At 40.9% G+C, this 16,063-nt stretch overlaps 3 protein-coding genes across 3 annotated transcripts in view; 2 read left to right on the forward strand and 1 right to left on the reverse strand.

Annotated features, from left to right (window-relative positions):
- The first annotated feature begins 2,170 nt into the window (after positions 1 to 2,170).
- On the forward strand, positions 2,171 to 4,162 carry soul5 (heme-binding protein soul5). Its single transcript, XM_022219693.2, has 7 exons — positions 2,171 to 2,349; positions 2,461 to 2,520; positions 2,608 to 2,686; positions 2,779 to 2,899; positions 3,300 to 3,439; positions 3,566 to 3,729; positions 3,846 to 4,162. The coding sequence occupies exons 1-7, from the start codon at positions 2,345 to 2,347 to the stop codon at positions 3,913 to 3,915; spliced, it is 639 nt and encodes a 212-aa protein (XP_022075385.2). The 5' UTR covers positions 2,171 to 2,344; the 3' UTR covers positions 3,916 to 4,162.
- A 1,595-nt stretch (positions 4,163 to 5,757) lies between these two features.
- Positions 5,758 to 9,613, forward strand: nr5a5 (nuclear receptor subfamily 5, group A, member 5). Its single transcript, XM_022219691.2, has 7 exons — positions 5,758 to 5,958; positions 6,739 to 6,854; positions 7,405 to 7,546; positions 7,847 to 8,604; positions 8,748 to 8,867; positions 8,988 to 9,135; positions 9,285 to 9,613. The coding sequence occupies exons 1-7, from the start codon at positions 5,859 to 5,861 to the stop codon at positions 9,530 to 9,532; spliced, it is 1,632 nt and encodes a 543-aa protein (XP_022075383.1). The 5' UTR covers positions 5,758 to 5,858; the 3' UTR covers positions 9,533 to 9,613.
- Positions 9,614 to 10,115: 502 nt separating this feature from the next.
- The window catches only part of camsap3 (calmodulin regulated spectrin-associated protein family, member 3), a 28,289-nt gene continuing 22,341 nt past the window's right edge, over positions 10,116 to 16,063 (reverse strand). The window contains 7 exon segments of the mRNA XM_022219690.2: positions 10,116 to 12,502; positions 12,593 to 12,711; positions 12,808 to 12,932; positions 14,405 to 14,498; positions 14,617 to 14,909; positions 15,071 to 15,195; positions 15,274 to 16,061. Of these exon segments, the coding sequence (XP_022075382.2) occupies positions 12,203 to 12,502; positions 12,593 to 12,711; positions 12,808 to 12,932; positions 14,405 to 14,498; positions 14,617 to 14,909; positions 15,071 to 15,195; positions 15,274 to 16,061 (1,844 nt within the window). The 3' untranslated portion in view covers positions 10,116 to 12,202.

Consider the following 16,063-nt stretch of genomic DNA (forward strand, 5'->3'; position numbering starts at 1 on the left):
AAAGGGCCTTTTTTGAAAATAACAAACATTGCATTAGAGGAACATTAATGGTGTTTTGCTCCCAATAGGTTTCCCAGTAAGCCATGATAGTTATACTGATCCAATGTGATAGAATGTCTAAGCATCTTACATAGTTTACTACAACTGTTTTCTTACTACCTGTCAAAATCACTTTAAATCTCAAAATGTGTCTTGAAATGTGTAAATACTGTATACTGACTTTTAGTACATTTAGTATTTCGATAGATTTTAAAATTAGAAATGTTTTGTGGATAGTATTGTCGAGCAAGTTTTTTCTGGAGTATATACTAACCTTTAATATTAATGTTAGTCTGGTTAATAACAACAGTATGAACATGCCCAAAGTGGAATGCAGCCATCAGTAACATACCTGGGCTTTTCCTGTTATATAACATGTCCAAATGTTTGCTGTGAATTTTTTTATTATCAGAAACTAACCAATAACAAGCTTGAAATCACGTGTAGCTGTAGGGTTTCATCTTTCTCAACACTTTGTCCCCGGCGCTGCTGTTGGACTCAGGTTGCCTCTATTCAGTTCCTTTTGAAACCCGGGGCTGAAAAAGTCATTCAACGAAAACAAAAAGATCAACACATGGCCTTTGCTTAATGTGTAGTGATTATGTAATGGCATAATGACTATAATTTAGACACAGGAGTGTAGTGGAATGTGAAATGCAACAGTGAGACAGCGGATATGTGCAAAGCAATTTAAAAGAGTGCGGTCTTATTACTTAGACATTTCCTGCTTCACTTTGGTGTGAAATAGTTTGTTTAAAAGGATGCCAACCCAAATTCAGGCCCAATAAAAATTAATAATACTGACGGTTTTTCTTTAGAGAGTTATTCAGTGGACATGAAGTCTGTGTGTCTTCAAATGCCAACTATTCAGATAGTTGGAATAAGATTTCATATGAATCTTAATTTTAACACAAGCACCTCATGTTTTTTTAAGCTCCACGTGTTCATACACACCTCTTAAAACAATTACAGCTTTCAACATTGCTCTTTTAAGCAGCGAAGCACAAACACACAAGACATCTTATAGTGATATAATAGTTTCTTAAGACATAAATGTGTGGTTTTATGATTAGGACTTTTTGTTTTCATGTCACAAGCTTTTAATTTTGTTTTGTTTGAAACCTTTTTTTATACTAAGGATTATAATGTAAGTGATGAACTTACTGCTACCCCCTGAAAGAATAAAAACCACAGCTGCAACCCATTTCAGTAACCAATTCTTTAGGTTGATTAATATTCATGTACGTCTCATTAATATTTATGATAAGGGAAAGTGCCGTATCCGTAGGCCACAGGCTACGGGTACGGGTCCGTATCTGTAGACACTACCAATTCTTTATACTTGAAATTGTTTCAAATGTTTTCCCTGTGGCATCATTGCACACCAGAGGTCTTGTCTATTGTAAAAATGGGTGTGAGTGGTCCTTTTGTCTCGTGGTTGAAAATGTTTCTTGGGAACAAGAAGATAAGTTGGTGGTCTGTGGGTTCACAAGACGTATCGTATGGTCCACGCCAACAAAAGGTAGAACAGGTAATTCTCTCGAGACGTGAATGCTAACATACTTAGTTCATCCTTTCTGTCACGGCAGCTTATTTTTTTTCTGTCTGACTGTGTGTACCACAGACAGGGGGTCATTTAGAGCATTTCTACACAATGCTGAGGTAAATAATATTGCATGGGAACAAGGCATTTCGAAAACGTGAGCCACTGCCTCGCATGCTGTTCCAGCACAGTTTGTACAAGGTTTTATACACAGAAGAACAGAAAGGCATTATTGTGTAAATGAAAACTAAAACATAGCCCCAACATTTAGCAAACTAGAATAAACATGCAGGGTTTTTGTCAGTGAGACCTATGTTTCTGTTTTATATTTTCTGTACTGATTTGATGTAATGATTTAAAGCACAAATGCAAACCTACAGTATTCTGCGGCACTTCAAATGAACTTAACTTTGGACAAAAAGTAGTTTTGGCAACTCTTTATGGTTTTTTTGGCTCATGTTAATTTTTGCATTGTGTACATAGCAGCCCAAATTACAACAGATGATCTCTGATCTCTTTAATATCGCCTGTACAGAGACATTACTAAAGAGGTTACAAAACATGCAATGAGGGTAATTCTTCCCAGTCTTTTCTTGCTTCTGCTTTGGATTTCTGTTGGCTTTGACACTCTATTGTCTGGTTTGTGTTATAAGTTCTGGGAGTGTCCTGTTTTCCTTTCATAACCAGAGCTGTGATAAATAGCCGTTTTGGACTCGGCAGCAAAGATCTCATTTTGGAGTGCAGAGAACTGGACAGTGTGCCATGATGTAAGTACAGTTTCCTTTTTTCAGATGAAGAGATAGAAAAAAATCAATTGGCATTTACAAACAAGCTTGTTACTTTGTGTTGAATGAAAACACTCTGCATGTTTGTCTCAGGATTGCTCTTGCAGGGCTTGTTGGATTTCTGCTGATCCTCACAGCTGACGCCAGAGTTGGGTAAGAAATCCTAATTATTGCTGATATGCCTCCTAACATCTGCAGTAGGATGATTTATAAAACAATATTTCCTCTCTAACTTCACAGAAACTCTTCACAGTCTGAGTTCTGTACTGAGACAGAGCAGTGTCTGCTGTATGATCTGATTTGTGAGAACAACTACGAAGTAAGTGTCTCTGAGCGAGACAGAAACCTTTTCACATGTCTACTTCACAAAACTTTAAAACAAAGTCACTGCAATTTGTTCATATCTTTCAGGTGCGTCACTACGATTCTGTGAAATGGGTTTCAACCAACGTAGACCATCTTTTCATGGATTTGGCAATGATGAAAGCATTCAGGAGACTCTTTAATTACATAATGGGTGAAAATGAAGCAGGTACATATATGTTTTTTTTTTTTTTAAAAAAACAAGAACAAACATGTAGAAAATGAGCATGAATAAAGGCAGAAATTACTATTTGAATGCAGCATATACAGTAGCGGCACATTAATGAAAACAATTAATGGTGGCGATAAAAATTCTGACCATCTTAATGCTCATTCCATTAATGAAGGGCTGTTTTTCAAAACCTGTTTTCCAAACCTCTGTTTAATCATGTGGTCTAGCTAAATTTAAAACATGCTTTGAGCCAAGATGGTAATAACTGGATTTAGCTGTGATCATAAAACAAAGACAGTCTTATTTGGTTATTTTTATTGGCTGCATTAAATCAGAAAAGTGACGTGCATTTTCTCATGTTGTTTCATGTGCGTACTGTCTTAATGTTTGCCCTCAGGCATAAAAATTCAAATGACTGCTCCCGTTGTTATGAGAGTTCCTGACAAGAAGATGCTTTTCGAAAGGAGTAATTACACAGTGAGTTTCTTGCTGCCAGCTGAACATCAAACGAATCCTCCCAGTCCTACTGATGATGATGTAAGCTTTTTTTTTAAACACACTTTAAACCTTCACTTTTGTCATAATTGCAATGATCCTGTTTGAATGTATTGTTTAAAGTCTGTTGAAAGTTGTGATAAATAATGAAACTTTGCTTAAATGCAGGTGTTCATCAATGACACTCCAGATATGAAAGTGTATGTACTGAGCTACGGAGGATGGATGATGAGCTGGACTGACCAAGTGAAGACAAAGGAACTGATTGGAATGCTTGACAAACATCAGGCAAAATACGTGCAAGGATTCCATTACGCTGCTGGGTACAACAGGTAAGCTAATCCTAAGTATTTAAAGAAAAACCCATATGAAAACTATGAAAAAAATGCCAAAATTTGATGATATTTTTTTATTCTCGTGTGTGTGTGTGTGTGTGTGTGTCTTGCAGTCCCATGAAGCTGCTCAACAGGCACAACGAGGTGTGGGTACTTGTTGAGGGTGACCCTGTGTGCAAATGAAATCCTCTCCTTTCTCTTGAACGTCATGAGTCCTGTGCAACGACAGCTTACTGCAGACTGCGCATACGGAGACATTTTGTAGCTGAACATTACTTCTAGTCATGTGTCACATAATTAACCTGTCAGTGAGAGCACAGATTTTAAAAACGTACATGAATAGAATGCACTGTGTCTTGTGGTGATGGTTTTATATTAGCTTGTTTGGTGCCTTTCTTTGATATTCAATAAAGTTTCTTCTTTGCAGTCATTCTTCTGTTGTTCTTTAGAATCAGTCTGCCTTTATGGATCTATTCTAAACCAAATGGCTTAACAAACCTGCGAAAGAAAACCTCACCTCAAGTGAGGAGAGTTTCACTCTATTCCACCAGATGGCGCTGCAAAAAGGCCATTGCTTCCAGGATTCCACACACCACCTTCAAGCTTTTCATTTCATGAATACTTTCATGCATTTCATGAAGATTTGACCTCTGCATAAAAGGGCCATTGGCAAGTGTGAAGCTAAACATGCTGGTTAGTACAGCAAAGAGACCTCTTTATTTATGAATGTCACAATCCATTTCCAAGCTAATGTCAGTGTGTCATGACCCTTGAACTGCCTTACGGCTGTGATGTAACTATGAGCTTCACCAAAGCAGCCTGCTGTCATTTCAGGTGTTCCTTATCACCTCAAACACTGGCTCCAAATGTGTGGTAATATATTCATAGTATGTGGTTTAGTCTTGTGTTTCTTGGTGTTTCTTTTCTTTTTGTTTTTATTTCAGAGTGATCCATTGAAGTGGATTTTATTCATAGATTCATTACTTTTTACTTTCACTTCACCGCATTACTCAAGGAGCGATGAACCTTTACATGACAGATTTGCAACATTTTACATAAACAAGACAATGATATGTTCAAAAAATATATAAAACATTATTACAGATTTAATCAGTCCCTCTCAAACCTGTTGGCCTGTTACCCTGAACTAAAAAGAAGAGTCTAATTGAGGCCACTTATTATTAACTATATTAACAGCTACTAGCCTTTAAAATAAACACAGATTAAATGAAGTCAACTCTCACATGGTTTCATGAAAATAATCATTCAAAATTATCCAATATTTCAATAAAAAAGAAGAGATTAGAAAGTTGACTCCACATTTATGTGGGTAAACCTTTTTCTTTGGATGGGATTGTCCATAAGTTTGACAACCATTGCACTAAACTATCAAAATGGATGTAAAATGATTAAAACTAGCTCCACCTCAGCCAGCAACAAGAAATTCCACAGACACATTGCTCCATTAGCATGAACTCTGTTGTACAGGCATAAATCATTCACAGAGGCCAGTTTTTGGCTGTGGACCGAGTTCATTCAATACCTCCGTTCAATTTTGCTGATCACAATAAAGTATTGTTGTTGAATTAGTATTTCGACTCAAGGTGAAGGAGAAGATTCTTCTATGACACTGAGTATTTTGTCATTGTTTCAATTTTAACTTTGGATCTATGAACCTTTCCTACTGCTCCATAAAAGCAAGACATCAAAGCACAGGAATAATGCAGGAATTAGCATATGGAATCTGATCGTCTGTAGTTGTGACAGCGACTAACACTTCAGTTGACTCTTATCTTATCAGCCGGCCAGGAGGGCTCAGTGATACTGACGTGACTTCACTATGTAGGATTCCAGCAGGTGGCTATCTGACCGTCTCCCATGGAGGGTCTGGTTGGTTCACTGGCTTGCCTGCTGACAGACTGAGTGGGTAGGAGTGCCAGTCAGGAGAGGTTTTATGACACTCGCTGGAGATCAAAGTTCACTTGTGGGCCTCAAAGAACCATCAGTCCGCTGTTTTGCCTGGCCGCTTGTCAGCCTTTCTCTGGCTCTCATGCGAGGTCTGTCTGGTCTCCTGATCTCTGCGACAATGAAGATCAGGCTGGAATGACTGTGGAACTCTGACCAAAATGGACCTACCTAATTATCACCCACAGCAGTCCCAGCCTCTTGTCCACCAACCTGTTAACTATCCAGACGATGTGTTAACTTTGGAAGGATCATCAACATGTGAGTATTACATACAAGTGCACTATGCTGGACAGAGCCTATATAGGCAGACATCAGAAGATATTCCTTCTAAATTGTACAGTCCCATAGTGGTATCTCTGTTTTAATGGCTGTGTTTTGAAATTTTAAGAAGGCTATAACAATGTTTTCAAATATATGTCATGCATTGGTGCAATAAGCAGACAAGTCACCTCTAATTGAAAGTCCTTATTTACAGTAATAAAAGTTTAATAGCGGCTCTCCATTGTGCCACAATTTTTCATGTGGGAGACTGATTTTAAAAATTACATAAGGGTCATACCTGTGATCATAGTCGCGCGAATCAAGCTTAGTGATAAGACTGTCTGCAACAGAGGAATGGCCCTACTTGCTGCTCTTTCAACAGCTGAGCAATAAACCTTATTGGATGACATATTTACATGTTGGCAACATGGCACTCTCTCTTCAACCAAGTGGGCTTTGACATGTTTTAATTTCAGTCTGACTGTCGGTTATCATTCCTGGTACAAACCTGGAATGCTGTGTGCATCACTGTTTGCAATGATGTCAAACTTTCGCTCATCATTCCCAACACACGAGTGCACAATATTTGATACCTAAAGTCCATTCACTTTCACCTGTACCTTGGCACATCAGCACACTCATCTCCACTTAACATTCAGCATTTGTTGTCTCCACTTGTTCCTCATTGCTGTCGCACTTTCAGGAGCTGACGTTTGTTTCCTGACCTAAATGTGACATGTGTGATGCTCCTTTAATGCCACCGGTGTCATTCTCCAGCTCAGGAGTCGAAGACGGAGGCGGACAGTAGGCCAGAGCCAGAAGAGAGCTGCCCTGTCTGTGGAGACAAAGTGTCAGGATACCACTATGGACTGCTCACCTGTGAGAGTTGCAAGGTGAGCAGTGCGTCTCAGTTCACCAAATAGCCACACAGTTAGTTAATGCACAGCTAGGTTATATGCATTTTGTATTCACACTATTATTCAAAAGTTTGGGGTCAATTAGAAATGTGCCTATTTTTGAAAGAAAAGCTTTTTTTTAAATGAATGTAACATTAAATTAATCAGAAATACAGTCTAGACATTGCTAACGTGGTAAATGACTATTCTAGCCTGATATAGCTGATTTTTAATGGAATATCTCCATAGGAGTACAGAGGAACATTTCCAGCAACCATCCCTCCTGTGTTCTAATGCTACATTGTGTTAGCTAGTGGTGTTGAAAGGCTAATTGATGATTAGAAAACTTTTATGCAATTATATTAGCACATGAATAAAAATGTGAGTTTTCATAGAAAACTTGAAATTGTCTGGTTGACCCCAAACTTTTGAACTGTAGTGTAGCTATATGTCACTGCAATGCTGCATTTGATATTGTCAGCTCTTATGTTCTCATTCCAATGAATGAAGCAGCAGGCTTACAACGCCTCTCTTTTTCTCTCTGCAGGGCTTCTTCAAACGCTCAGTGCAGAATAACAAGCATTACACCTGTTCAGAACAACAAAGCTGCCCCATGAACCTTTCCCAGAGAAAGCGTTGCCCATCGTGCCGCTTCCAGAAGTGTTTGGCAGTGGGCATGAAGAAAGAAGGTGCAGTAGATTGCAGTCACCCAAAGCTTACACCCATATGCTCCTGTCTTTGTTCTTATGTTGTGCCCCATTGCACCATGATTTGTGTTCCACTGACATGCATGTTCTTTTCTCTTGTATGGCTTATCTAAGGAATCATAAGCCAGTGTTGTAAAGACCCAGATTACTTATGATAACTGTGATGTGGAGCCCTCAAAATGTAGGGGGCATGTTATCAGTTTTATAAAATAAATTACCCAGCCAGTGTTTGGAATCTCGTTGTAAAAGCCTTTAAAGTGTTCTTTTATGTTCTGTTATCAGCTGTAAGAGCCGATCGCATGAGAGGTGGCAGGAACAAATTTGGCCCTCTGTACCGGCGGGACAGACAGATGAAACAGCAAAAGGTTTATCACCAGCCAAACACTGCTCCCTACAGGATTAAGATGGAAACTACACAAACATATTGCCCCCAAGCACTAAATGACCCTCACCTAGTAAGCAGTCACACAAGTGATCCGTTGTCTTCTGACGCGTTTCATCAGTCCCATTTATACCCCTCTGGCATGGGGCATTCAGGTGAACCCCTGCCTTTGGACTGCACCATGAACACAGACAGAGTGCTCACTCCTCCATCCTTGCCTTACCCTGGACTGTACCACTGCACCTTCCCCGGATACCCACAGGATAAAGGAGAAATGCCTTTTAGCTGCAGCCAAGCTCCCACAAACTATCCATCGCGTTCAATCCTCCATAGTTCATTCACACCAAGAAGCACGCCAGCGTCATCCCCCTGCTCAGCATCAAGCTCATCCATCCTGTTCTCCCAGGCTCCCACCACAACCCAAACCGACCCGTCTTCAGCTACTCATACGCTCGACTTCCTAAGCCAACTCCTGGAGGGGGAGCCGGATGAGGCCCAGCTGTGTGCCAAAGTCTTGGCCAGTCTGCAGAGAGAACAGGCCAGTCGAGGCAAACACGATCGCCTGAATACATTCAGCATCATGTGCAAAATGGCAGACCAGACTCTGTTTGGGCTTGTGGAGTGGGCTAGGAACAGTGCACTCTTCAAGGAGCTCAAGGTGGTGAATCATGAAATCATTTGACACAGTGCTATATAAAACATTTTGCAGCAGTGGAATTACTCTTTGCAATGTGTTGGAGATGAATGGTCATAACCCCTAATTTGTAACTACATCGGATCAACTGTGTACATGTCTAACAGGTGGAGGACCAGATGGTGCTGCTGCAGAGCTGTTGGAGTGAGTTGCTGGTCCTGGATCACCTCTGTAGACAAGTGGCCTTTGGCAAGGAGGGCTGCATATATCTGGTCACAGGGCAACAGGTAAAGTATAACAATTCCCGCATGTAATACTGCATTCTTAAGTCATCACAAATGTCTTTGAATTGCAGTCACACATTTAAAGTTAGCTATGATCACCAACCATGTCTTATTCTGATGCAGATTGAGGTGTCAACCGTTATTTCCCAGGCAGGAGTGACTCTAAGCAGCCTGGTATCAAGGACCCAAGACCTAGTGTCTAAACTTAAGGCACTCCAATTAGACAGGCATGAGTTTGTTTGTCTCAAATACCTGGTGCTATTTAACCCCGGTGAGTATTTTATTTTTATTTTTACAATATTAGTGACAACACTCTATGGAAGCCTTTTTATCAATTAAAGGGACCATTTTTCTTGTCATACTATCGTCATGTAATATTGAATGTCTATGCATTTGTTGTGCGTTTTTGTACTACTCTAGATGTGAAGTCAGTGCAGGGCCGCAGGCAGGTGGAGCAGACTCAAGAGAGGGTCAACAGAGCCTTGATGGAGCACACCCAGCGAACTCATCCAGGACACTCGGACAAGTTCGGCCAGCTACTTCTGCGGCTGCCTGAAGTGCGCAGTATTAGCCTGCAGGTTGAGGACTATTTGTACCAGCGACATCTTCTTGGAGATTTGCCTTGCAACTCTCTACTTACGGAGATGCTTCACACCAAACACAACTAAGAAAATGTTGCCATGCCTTTAACATCAGTGCTACTAGCGGCCTGAGTTTGCGCCTCCTCTGCTGCCTTTTGGATCCAACACTCCCATTCACTTTTGAACAGCTGTTGTAAGGAACAGTTGTTACAGCTCCATTCAGACGTGAGGTGGAAGAGATGTGATCCAGGATCATCAAAGAGAAATATTTGCTTTTCTTGTTCCATGGTCTACAGTATCAACTACAGCCAAACATCCCAGTAATCCTTGTCAGTATTGTTGTGAGAATTGAGATCCAAGCACTACCGTGCCATTTTTAGTAATCAGGAAGAGCCTCACTGTTCAAAGAAGAAACAAAATGCATTGAATTTAATAAAGGAATTTGTTTTTGCATATGTCTGTGCGTACTTGTAAAACTATAACCGATTTCACTTAAGTGTGCAAGAATATGTCACTTGCGCATCTTTTTGTCAGAAAAGAACAGTTTTAGTTTTCTGCAGGTCTATTTTGCTTACACTACTGCAACCAGTGCTGGCATCAACCACACCAGAATTCTAGCAACATAAACAATGCATATGGGAAAATAAACATGAGAATGAACAAACAGATGTGGATGATTTAAAAAGGATTTTATTTGTCTGGTCCAGTTGCCAGGGATAGTCAGTTTATGAAATGAATATACATAATGTGCTGGCACAGGTTGGATAACAGAGGAGAAAGAAAACATAAATGTTATGACAACTTCTATGAAATGAGTATGTGACTTATAGCCATAACCCAAAAAAAAAAAAAAGAGGAAAAAAAAAATAGACCCTGAAACTAAACATCAAATGCGCCATCTAATTCAAAGCAAATAAATACGACTGAGGATGACGTCAAGATTTCTAGGGGAGAATTGCACAGAATCAAAATACGGTGTTTACTACCACGGACTAATCTTTACAACCACATAAATACAAACATCTACTAATTTCATATGCACCCCTCCACACACACTGCTGATTTTTTTCTAATTGCTGCTCTCAACATTTTCATTTTCACATCTGTGTTGGAATCTCATTCAAACAACACATTTCTTGGAGGCAGTCAGTGATTTGAAAGTAGACAGCTGCACCATGGCAGCTGCTGTAGTGCTAAAGACTGCAAAGGAAGAGCAGAGGACTAGTTTCACACAGACTTTGTAGTGACATTGACCTTATCAGTCAGGTTTTCGTAATAACAAGGACACTGGCAAAAAAAAAAAAAAAAAGCAGTTTGGCATTTTACATTCCTCCAGTTGCACATGAAGGAGTCTCTAGAGACTGTGGGGTAGATGAGGGCTGTTACAGTCCGCAATGATCCTTCATCAAGAAACCTACTGTTTATATGCCAGGACACACAAACAGGGAATAATATAACAGAAACAGACTCCTAGTGACCTAAAGGATTTATTAATCCCTAAACAAACAGTTTCAGCAATTTCAGCTGTTTGAGAAATTCTTTTCATTGTCATTCATTCATTCTCATCTCAAACATCCATCTCACTAATGCTTAAGCAGCAGGCTAGCTTATTCGTAGCTTACAAATGTCAACTTACTTTTTACAAATCATCAACCCCCCCAAAAAAAATCATAGTAATCAGCATTCAGTATGTATTAAATCAGCACTGATTATCACTTTCACACAGAGCTGTATCCAAGTAATGATAAACATGATAAAGCCCTCCTTCATGGTTCCAGTATTCGTTTTCAAGACAAGCTCGGATAACATTTCATTTCAGCACGTCGAAAATGAGAAAGCAAGTTAAGAGGAAAAAAGTCACATGAATTTCATTCTTCTTTCAGCTCTCAAAGGCTGACTCAAGTTGTCCAGCAAAAACATGTCAAAATAGTATAAAAAACATCCAGATGTCTACAGCTGAAGGAAAGTTGGAGTGGAGCGGTGCACAAACTATGGGGCACAGGTAGCTTCTAGGTGTGCACGGACAACCACAGTAGCCACCACCAGTGCAGCCCACAGAAGGACCATCCACGATGGTATTTTCTTAACCATAAAGTGAAAACACCCCTGAATGGAATGAGTGATTAGTGTGTGCCCTACATTCATATGAGAGCAGTTTTACCTGCTAGTCATTTTCAGCTGAGATCTCCTATCAGAACTGAGAGCTGGTCTCAGTAGACTAGAGAGAGTGAGCCCTGGAAGAAGAAAAGGCAGCAAAAGGAAAAGCAAGCAGAACGAAGAGGGGTGGGAACTACTTGTGCCCAAAATACTGTTGTGCGGGCAAAGGCAGTGTGGTTGTCCCCTCTTTTTCTTACCTAAGAGTCACACAAATGACTCAGGCATGGCAGGGTAAGGCAAGGCATGAGGAGGCAAGGGAAAGAATTCTTCATCCTGATAGAATCGGTTGCATTACATTTTACAATCTAGGTAGACCAGGCAGAGTCAGTCAGAGGCTCTCAAGAGACAAACTATTGTGGATGCATTGGCTGACTGAGTGAGTGATTGGCCCGTTCTCTTGGCATGTAGAGTCAACTGGATTATTCCTGGTGTCCGGACTGATAACCGGCCAAAAACCTAATCAGTCATGCTGTCCGCTACTATTCCAACTGGATAATGGACAACCTCAAGAGCCACATTCGCCAAAGTAGAGGAAAAATAGAAGTCAATTTGGGAGTTTATTCCCTGAATGCTAACATCACTACCCATGGTTTGAAGTCTTTATTTGGGGGTACCAAGCTTTTTGGGAGTCCCTGGGCGCTTTTGCCAAAAGTGGCCAGGGATGGTGAAGGCGTCAACACTCATGGACATGGTTTTGGACGGGATGACGGTGAACTGCTTGCGGTCAGAGCTGTACTTGTAAATGGACTCTACCATCTCAGGGGAGATGATGCGGGGTCCAATGCCAGTGAGACGTACCATCTCTTCAGTTTCAGGGTTCATGGTGTAAACTGCTCTGAACTGGCAGCTGGAGTCTCTGAAGAGGATGAGGAAGTGATTGGCAGTGCTCTTCTCCATTTCCTGAAGAAACAGATGCAGAGAAAGAAAAGATCCAAGTCAGGTTGTCACTTGTAGTATGTTTGGGGTAGGATGGGGTGGGGGATGGCTTACCTCTACAATCTTGTTTTTCTGCGGTTCGTTGACCTTGCCAGCCAGGCAGCAGCGAGTGATAGCATTGTGGATGATGAACTTGTTGGACTTAAAGCTAGGCTCCTTGTATAGCTTTGGGCCTGTGAGACACAACATTTCCATATGCCAAACATCAAACAAAACAATGCTTACTGGGTTACTACTTATAATCTCTTACTGTGGGGCATATCACTGACCTGTATATTCTGGGATTGAAGCAGGGGAGGAAATGGTGGAGCCATTCTCCCAGTCTTTCTCTCCATTCTGAGCACTCATTCGTCCTGGTGACATCAGCCGAGACCGGGAGGGGGAGTGTGAACGGCTAAAGAGAATAAAAAGTGTTTTGTGAGAAAAGTGAGTTTACAGACCTTGAGGCTGTGTGTACATGTTGTATGTTACATGTGCATTTGCACCTGATAACAAGTACTACAGTACCTACAGTATGTATACACTGATACATAAAGCCAGTCACACTTACTGACAATTCTGATATCAATACTCTAAAAGAATTAACGTAATTCTTCTTTGTTGTACTCCTGGAAATCATAGTTCAGTCTCAAATAAATAAGTTAATATTATACTGATATATTGCCCAGTTCTACTATATTATGGCAAATTTTGAAACAAAGCGTAAAGGTTATATTTTTTTATTTCTCTGACACTTAAAATAATCACATTTTTAGGCTGAATTACAGTACTGGTCAAAAGTTTTAGAACGTCCCAATTTTTTCTTTCTTTTTTTTTTAAAATTGAAATTCAAGTAGTTCATTTCCAGTGAATAGCTTGAAATGGTACAAAGTGGTGAACTGCCAGAGGTTAAAAAAATGGTAAGGTTACTCAAAACTGAACAATAATGCATATTTCAGAATTATACAAAAAAGTCTCAGTTTCAACTGTGAAGAGAAGACTTGGAGTTGTAGGTTTGACAGGTTGACTTTCTGCAAGAAAGCCATTGCTAAGATGCCAGAATAAGAAAATGAGGCTTGTCTGGGCCATGAAACACAGGCAGTAGACTACTGAAGGCTGGAAGAAGGTATTAAGGAGTGATGAATCAAGATTTGAAATCTTTGGTTCATCATGCAGGATTTTTGTTCGCCATCAAGAAGGAGAAAGGATGGTTCCTCAGTGTGTGACATCAACTGTCAAACATGGAGGAGGAAGCATGATGGTCTGCGGCTGTTTTGCTGGATCCAGGGTCTGTGACTTGTACAGAGTGAGAGATACCCTGAACCAAAACAGCTACTATAGCATTCTGCAGCACCATGCAGTACCCTCTGGTATGTTCCTAGTTGGTCAGGGGTTCATCCTACAACAAGATAATGACCCAGAGCATAACTCCAAGCTATGCCAGAACTACCTTAGGAAAAAAAAAACAGCTTACAAGATGGTAAGCTGAAAACATGGAGTAGTCAGCACAGCCTCCAGACTTAAACCCCATGGAGCTGGTGTGAGATGAACCAAACAGACGAGAGCAAGCAAAGCATCCTACAAGTGCCACACATTTATGGGAACTTGTGCAACAGAGTTGGGAAGAATTTTCTGAAAAATATTGGATTTCCATTGTGGAAAAAAATGCCACAAGTGTCAAAGGTGGCTACTTTGAGTCAAAAGTTTAGAATATATTTTGGTTTCTAAAATGATTTTTTGAAACTACAATGAGACATCTACATACATAATTTTTTTTAAAAAAGGAAAAATTGGTGAATTCTAAAACTTTTGAACGATAGTGTATGTGCCTCCCATTTTCCAAGCATTTATTAAGAAAATGCACCCCATCATCACTATGTATGTTACCTGGGAGACTTCCTGATAGTCAAACCTCCAGAGTCATTAGCCATGGAGGACAGATTCATGGTTGAGTGGGAGTACACCTTGTTCAGCTTGGTGCCTAAAATGAGGAAAAGAGGAAAGCAAAAAAAAAAGGTTAATTACTTAAATACACCTGAGTGAAAGATACGGATGTACAAAGCCAGACAATTTTGATGGTAAAAGTCAGAATTATTTACCCATGAAACCCTTGACAGGGCTATGAGAGAGGACAGAGTCATCTCTGAACACAGTCTTGGGTCTCTGCTTCTTGACACCACGGACCGTGGTGGGTTTTTGCCTCAGCACCTTGTCCAAGTCTTCCATGATCTTCAGCTGTTGTCTCCTCTCATATTCCTGCCTAGTGAAGTCGCCTCTGCGTTGGGGAGTCCCCTCTGCTGACGGTGTGTGTGATGCTGGAGGGGTGCCTGGAGTCTGAGGTCTGTCCTCACTCTTATTTCCCCAGCCTTCAATGATCATCCACTGGGGCTTGCTAAAAGCACAAGGAGATGCCACGTGAAATTTTGAATGCATGACATTTCAAAACAAATTATAAAAACCAACTGAAGACTGACCAAATAAAACAAAATGCAATCAGAGCTGCAATCTTCATTTGGTTATGAATACAGGTATTTAAAAGAAGATGAATCTTACTTTGATTCTTTTTCTTTCTCCTGCTCAAGTTTGCGTCTTTTCATCTCTTCTGCTCTCTTCTGTTGTTTTTCTAATAAAGCTGCTTTCCGCTGGGCCATCTCATCCTCCGGTCGATCTTTGTCATCCTAATAATGAATACAGAAAAAAACATGAATGCACCCATCTTAAAAAAAATGATACATAGAGTAATATAAGTCACCAACCTTGAAAAAGAAACCAACTCCAGCTTTTGCCTCTGGCTCCATCCGGTCACTCATTGAGTCTGAGAAAGTGTCAGGCATTTGCTCATCCTCTTCCCCATCTCCTCGCAAGGCAGACAGTGAGATCTCTATCAGGCTACTGCGTTTGCCATTTAAAATTCCTGCAGGGGCATCACTCTCAAAGGAGCACTCCGACGGAGCACCAGAGCTGGAACCTCCTCCTGCAAGCCCTTCCTTCTTAGCCAAAGGACCATGCAATGACCCGACCTCGAGGTCCATGCTAAATATACTATGTCCGTCATTGGAGCCCTCTGACAGGGCGTCATCTGCAACAGGACGGGGAGTTGGAATAGGTGTTGGTGCAGGGGTTAGTGTAGGCGTGGGGACAGGAGTCGGTCCCGATGAGCGCAGCTCATCTAGGCTCTCAGAGTCACCAATAGAGAATGAGGAGGAGGTCTGGACCTGGGATTGCCAGGGATTTACACGGCGAAGATGGGGGATGCGGTCCACATTTTGAGGTGGATTAAGAACCCTCGACAGGGTTGGAACCTTAATGTCCAATGGACGACTATGTTTTGGACTTTTAGGAGGTACAGACTGGGCTCTTCGATGAGCATGAGGAGATTTTGGAGGAGTGGTATGGTTTGTGATTTTGCGGGATGGTGAAGGAGAGGAGGAGGCTGAATTCAAGTCTCGTGTGGATTCTCGAGACAGGCGTGCAGAAGGAGGGGCTGTGGTGGAGGTCTTAGGGCTGGCTGGAATAACCCAGGATTTATTGCTGGAAGCTACAGCT

This window comes from Acanthochromis polyacanthus, chromosome 21 (assembly GCF_021347895.1).
Source record: "Acanthochromis polyacanthus isolate Apoly-LR-REF ecotype Palm Island chromosome 21, KAUST_Apoly_ChrSc, whole genome shotgun sequence".
In the NCBI taxonomy this organism is placed as follows: domain Eukaryota; kingdom Metazoa; phylum Chordata; class Actinopteri; family Pomacentridae; genus Acanthochromis; species Acanthochromis polyacanthus.

Bases quoted from the DNA above. Each gene is read 5' to 3' on its own strand.
- soul5 (XM_022219693.2), top strand. The intron at 2,687-2,778 runs GTAAGTGTCTCT...CATATCTTTCAG, and splicing joins TTTGTGAGAACAACTACGAA to GTGCGTCACTACGATTCTGT. The intron at 2,900-3,299 runs GTACATATATGT...GTTTGCCCTCAG, and splicing joins AATGGGTGAAAATGAAGCAG to GCATAAAAATTCAAATGACT.
- nr5a5 (XM_022219691.2), top strand. From the start codon at position 5,859: ATGGACCTACCTAATTATCACCCACAGCAGTCCCAGCCTCTTGTCCAC. The intron at 8,605-8,747 runs GTGGTGAATCAT...CATGTCTAACAG, and splicing joins CACTCTTCAAGGAGCTCAAG to GTGGAGGACCAGATGGTGCT. The intron at 9,136-9,284 runs GTGAGTATTTTA...GTACTACTCTAG, and splicing joins CCTGGTGCTATTTAACCCCG to ATGTGAAGTCAGTGCAGGGC.